A 5,503-nucleotide genomic window follows, 5' to 3' on the forward strand; every position below is an offset into this window, starting at 1 on the left:
GACACAGGCGCGAGCTACCGTTAGAAAGGAAATTACTCGTAGAATCGTTTGCAGCTGATAAAACGCGAGTTGGGACTAATTACGCCGCTTGTCGGCGCTGTTCAAATTTAATTCGCTCTTAACTTTTGAAATTCTCAATGTGGCGCGAAACGAACCTCGGCAATGGAAAGAGGGAACGAAAATCATTCGGATTAGTCCAAACTAGCGCCTTCTCGGAGGCTACTTACCCTTTTTAGTGGCCCTCAAAAACGTGGTCAACTACTCACTCAAGGTCGTGAATTCATGTACTTTTGGTTATATAATTTGTTTTCTGAGTTCGAGTTTCGAGCTTATTTATATTTTTAAATATAGTAAGCTAGTCTCAAGGGGTTTTATAACTCCATGGCTTCAGTTTAACCAGGAAATCTTTAGTTTTAACTGCTAGATATTAAATATGTAGAATTTTAGCTTTTTTTATGAAAAAATCCACAAATAATCGTGTAGCGCAAACAGTCTGGAACAGAAATTGGGTGCTAATTTTTTTTTAAAATAGTAAGCTATTTTAAAGGGTTTTTATAAGTTTATGGCTTCGGTTTAACCAGGAAATCTTTAGTCTAAATATCTTTGACTAAATAAACTACCGCTTCATAAATTAGGGCCATGGACATTAAACCAAAGTCAAAAGATATTCAATGGACATCAAAACCTATTAAAATTTTACAGAAAGGACCACTAGGAAATGTTCACCGAATATCTATCGAACGATTTTGAATATCCAGTGGATATTTATAATATTTAAAATAAATAATTTTATTAATTTGAAATTGCTAATATAAAATAAACTTATCAAAACAGGTTTGAAAACTAAATTTTTTTATTCAACCAGTTTTACTTTCGTTTTCACATTAAAAGTTTTAATTTTTCGTTCAAATGTTTTGATTTTTTCTAATGTTATTAAATTCTTTTTTTGGCCGCTGTAGCTTCCTTTGATTTTATTCCGTCTGTTGCGTGTGCAATCCAACATTTGACAATTTTTTCCAACTCCGCAACTGTAGTATCTTTAAAAAGTTAAAAATATATATTAGTTTTAAATTTATTTATAAACGCTCTTTAAAGGGAATATAACCTGCAAAGCAATATTTACGGAAGACCCCATCAATTTTTCAAATTACCCTGTACAGTGGCGCCAAACATTTTTAAAGCCATAGGCAAGAGCGGCCAGAGCTTCAAACGTCGGTGTTCCACACCAAATACCTGAGGTTATATTCCCTTTAAGAAAATGAAATTCACGCTTCTAGTTCTTCAATCTCAAGAAATTTTATTTAATTATAAAATGAAATACGTGAGAACCTAAAACATATAAATTTTTAATTAAACACTTACCAATAATTGCTTTCACGAGCCTAAAATTAATAAGTGGCCTTTTCCCTTTTCAGCCCATCTTTTTGAGTATTTTTTAAAATACTCTCAAGCGTTTCAAGGATATGGCGTTGATTTCATTTTAATATTTCTTGATTTCTGGTAACAGCGCGATACCACGCTTTAAAAAGAGAAAAATCAATTATTACTACGAATAATATTTATATTGGCCAATTAAATATTACCTTCGCTAATTTGTATCTTTCCCGTTTAACTGGGCTCTTCGCTTATCCCTTTTCTGTCTTTACACGAACCTTCAACAGCGGGTACATTAATAAATAAATCAATTATATCAAAATAATAATCCTCTTAATAATATTCGCTCTTACTTCCGTTAGAAACACTACAGGATTTTGAACTGTTAGCATTTCGAATAGGAGTAGAAAAGTGTTTCATAAACATGGTTAAATATTTTCATTATTTGATATAGATGTACTCGCAAGTCCATTTGAACACTTTGAATTTTAATTATCTTTCGTTTTTAGGTCACGTTCTAAATATCATAATTTGAAATTAGAAAAATTACGTACATGTAAAAAATATATAACTTAACTATTTTTGGTCCTTTTTGAACCAACAGAAAAGGTATCTTAAACATAATCCGAAACATTTGATTAAACAATAATTATTTCTAATACACAATTTTTAAAATCAACAAATATTTTAAGGGATATATATTACCATCACTCTCGTAATAAGCATTTACGACGCTTTCGTTGTCCCTAAAATCATTTTGCGCAAATAAGGCATCTCCATCGCCATCATCTACGTTTAGAAAATAATAAAAACCTATTAGTAAAAGTTTATTTTTAAATAGTGAGTTTACAGTTACCGATTTCTAACGTAGAATTTTCGTCAGCAGATTCGTGGGCAGATATTTTTCCTCTTTTCGGAGTATTTTGAGTAGCGCTAGTTTCTTTCAAAAAATCTCCATTCGAGTTCAAATTCAAATTATTTCCTAAATATATAATTATAAATTGTTATAGCTTTAAATATATTTGAACATCAAATTATACGTGGGGTTTGGCCCGACGCCGCAGCCTGTAAAACTGGAAGTTGCGGAGTAGTCTCTACAGCGGGTGGCAGTTCTTGGCCCGTCTCAGACTCCACTTCTTGCGGTAAGGAACACAAAGTTGATTTCACTTGATTTTTTCGACGTTTTCTACTTTAACTATTTGATATATCAGTTTCCTGGACTATTTTACCCATTTTCCGCCAGGCTTACTTCGGACCAGGCTTCAATCCAGGCATTTTCTACGAGGTAGCCAACAGGGTAATGGGCGGTTTTGGGAACTCAGAAAGCTAACTACATACTCAAATTTCTCCACTTAATCAACAACGGCGGTGTTTTTCCCCGTTGTAAACAGTTCTTACCCCAGCGATCTATAAACGACTAAAAAGGCCATGAGAAATGAGAAACCAAGTTGAATTGGTTATTTTAATCACAGAAGGGTCATATTTACCTCTCCACGGAGGACTGACAGTCATTGGCGGTTTAGATACGTCGAAATGTAAAGTCCTGTTTTTCCACGGATCAATCAACATCTTCCGTTGATTCAATAAAGGGAAATTAACCTCTATGAGAAACGTTAACGAATTATTCAGCTCTGTCATAGGCAATCCTTCAACCCGCTGGGATCCAAACTTGTCCATGGAGAAGCTACAAATCCACGGGGAATTTCGTAGCTAGCCGGCCGTTGTTTTGTTCAGTGGCGGATTATTCCGAAGGCTGAAACAGTCTTCAAGCGTTATAAATAGAGCTTAGGAGATAATTCTTATCTTTAAATACCACGATTTGTTATTTTTTCAGGCCAAACCAGACTCGTAACGTCATTTTTATGGTAAAGTTTTCGAAGCAGACGATACGAGAAGCGGACGTAAATCAGACGAAAAACGGGCGAGAAATAAGCCGATTATTTCCGAAAATAAATAAACTAATCTTTTATATCAAAATTAAAATAGAAATGGCGAAACCAAAAGGTAGGCGGAGCCAAAGTGAGCGTGCCCCTTAAAGGGGAAGTACGTGGGAGGTGGCAACGTAGGGGAAATAGGGGTAAAAACTGGTCCCTATGTTAATTTACGTGGGACTAGGTAGGAAAATGGTGGGCGGGGACAATTGAAGGATGGAAAAGTGGCGGGTGGTAATAAGGGGCGTGTACTTAAAAGTAGGATGGGCTTGGCTTAAGAAATGAAAATGGTGGTGAAATGGGGGTAAACAATGTACGGAGTATAGGTAAATTGGTCCCAGGAGTCCGGAAAACTGGTCGAAAAACTGGTCCGGCACGTTTTTGGGGGAGAAAATACAAAAGGAGCGAGAGTATGTTAGGTAACAGGGGGTAAATATGGGGGGCGGAGTCAGCATGTGGTACCAAAAGGCAGGCGGAGTCAAAGTGATCGTTTCACCAAAAGTAGAGGTTCGTGGGAAGTGGCCGCGTAGGGAAAAAAGTGGGGTAAAAACTAGTCTCCATGTTAATTAATGGTAAAAAAAATGGTGGGCGAGGACCAGTGAGGGATGCATAAGAGGCGCGTGGTAAAAAGGGAAGTGTCCTTAAAAGCAGAATGACCGTGGCCTAAAGGAAAGGGGCGTAGTGAAGAAATGAAAATGGGGGTGTAATGGGGGTAAACAATGTACGGAGTATATGTAAATTGGTCCCAGAAAACGGAGAATCTTTCCACGTACGGTTAAAGTTAAATTAATTAATAAATTAGGAAAAACGTTGAAATTAGGAAAAACCGGCGCTTTTTCTCAATACCATAAATACTACACTTTGAAGTTAGCCAAAAATCCGAGAAGCGATGACCAATCGAAGAGGCTCGTAGTCTCTCGTCGGATTCCGCTAGGAGTTACGGGTAGGAATTGAATTACGCCGGTTTATCCTTATAAAGGCCACGTTGACGACTGACAAAATAGAAAACGGAAAATCCTTCCACGTACGGTTAAAGTTAAATTAATTAATAACTTAGGACAAACGTTGAAATTAAGAAAAACCGGCTTTTTTCTCAATACCATAGATACTACACTTTGAAGCTAGCCAAAAATCCGAGAAGCGATGACCAATCGAAGAGGCTCGTAGTCTCTCGTCGGATACCGCTAGGAGTTACTGGTAGGAATTGAATTACGCCGGTTTATCCTTATAAAGGCCACGTTGACGACTGTCAAAATAGAAAACGGAGAATCCTTCCACGTACGGTTAAAGTTAATTTAATTAATAACTTAGGACAAACGTTGAAATTAAGAAAAACCGGCTTTTTTCTCAATACCATAGATACTACACTTTGAAGCTAGCCAAAAATCCGAGAAGCGATGACCAATCGAAGAGGCTCGTAGTCTCTCGTCGGATACCGCTAGGAGTTACTGGTAGGAATTGAATTACGCCGGTTTATCCTTATAAAGGCCACGTTGACGACTGTCAAAATAGAAAACGGAGAATCCTTCCACGTACGGTTAAAGTTAATTTAATTAATAACTTAGGACAAACGTTGAAATTAAGAAAAACCGGCTTTTTTCTCAATACCATAGATACTACAGTTTGAAGTTAGCCAAAAATCCGAGAAGCGATGACCAATCGAAGAGGCTCGTAGTCTCTCGTCGGATACCGCTAGGAGTTACTGGTAGGAATTGAATTACGCCGGTTTATCCTTATAAAGGCCACGTTGACGACTGTCAAAATAGAAAACGGAGAATCCTTCCACGTACGGTTAAAGTTAATTTAATTAATAACTTAGGACAAACGTTGAAATTAAGAAAAACCGGCTTTTTTCTCAATACCATAGATACTACACTTTGAAGCTAGCCAAAAATCCGAGAAGCGATGACCAATCGAAGAGGCTCGTAGTCTCTCGTCGGATACCGCTAGGAGTTACTGGTAGGAATTGAATTACGCCGGTTTATCCTTATAAAGGCCACGTTGACGACTGTCAAAATAGAAAACGGAGAATCCTTCCACGTACGGTTAAAGTTAATTTAATTAATAACTTAGGACAAACGTTGAAATTAAGAAAAACCGGCTTTTTTCTCAATACCATAGATACTACAGTTTGAAGTTAGCCAAAAATCCGAGAAGCGATGACCAATCGAAGAGGCTCGTAGTCTTTCGTCGGATTC

General features: G+C 37.0%; 1 protein-coding gene and 1 long non-coding RNA gene across 6 annotated transcripts; both read right to left on the reverse strand.

Moving 5' to 3' along the window:
• Positions 1-866: 866 nt before the first annotated feature.
• On the reverse strand, positions 867-1,870 carry LOC149969059 (uncharacterized). The gene is made up of 4 exons (XR_016480751.1): positions 1,728-1,870; positions 1,584-1,652; positions 1,363-1,519; positions 867-1,037 (listed from the first exon to the last, which is right to left on the reverse strand). It is a non-coding gene; the product is annotated as an uncharacterized LOC149969059 (long non-coding RNA).
• Positions 1,871-2,473: 603 nt separating this feature from the next.
• On the reverse strand, positions 2,474-3,249 carry LOC149969060 (uncharacterized). Of its 5 annotated transcripts, none has more exons than XM_090174269.1 (4): positions 3,188-3,249; positions 2,862-3,127; positions 2,713-2,781; positions 2,474-2,652 (listed from the first exon to the last, which is right to left on the reverse strand). In XM_090174269.1, the coding sequence occupies exons 2-4, from the start codon at positions 3,049-3,051 to the stop codon at positions 2,600-2,602; spliced, it is 312 nt and encodes a 103-aa protein (XP_090030395.1). In that variant the 5' UTR covers positions 3,052-3,127; positions 3,188-3,249; the 3' UTR covers positions 2,474-2,599. The 5 variants fall into 5 exon arrangements, 3 of the variants coding, with proteins under 3 accessions (XP_090030395.1, XP_090030396.1, XP_090030394.1); XM_090174270.1 differs by having other exon boundaries at positions 2,474-2,569; positions 2,624-2,652; positions 2,862-3,214; XR_016480753.1 differs by having other exon boundaries at positions 2,474-2,569; positions 2,624-2,791; positions 2,862-3,214.
• Positions 3,250-5,503: the final 2,254 nt, after the last annotated feature.

The sequence above is a fragment of the Leiobunum rupestre genome, chromosome 1 (genome assembly GCF_980474605.1).
Source record: "Leiobunum rupestre chromosome 1, qqLeiRupe1.1.hap1, whole genome shotgun sequence".
In the NCBI taxonomy this organism is placed as follows: domain Eukaryota; kingdom Metazoa; phylum Arthropoda; class Arachnida; order Opiliones; family Sclerosomatidae; genus Leiobunum; species Leiobunum rupestre.

Excerpts from the sequence above, each read along its gene's own strand:
- LOC149969060 (XM_090174269.1), bottom strand. The coding sequence starts at position 3,051 with ATGGACAAGTTTGGATCCCAGCGGGTTGAAGGATTGCCTATGACAGAG. Across the intron at positions 2,782-2,861 it reads TGTCAGTCCTCCGTGGAGAG|ATCGCTGGGGTAAGAACTGT; the intron begins GTAAATATGACC and ends AGTCGTTTATAG. Across the intron at positions 2,653-2,712 it reads GATTAAGTGGAGAAATTTGA|AAAATGCCTGGATTGAAGCC; the intron begins GTATGTAGTTAG and ends GCTACCTCGTAG.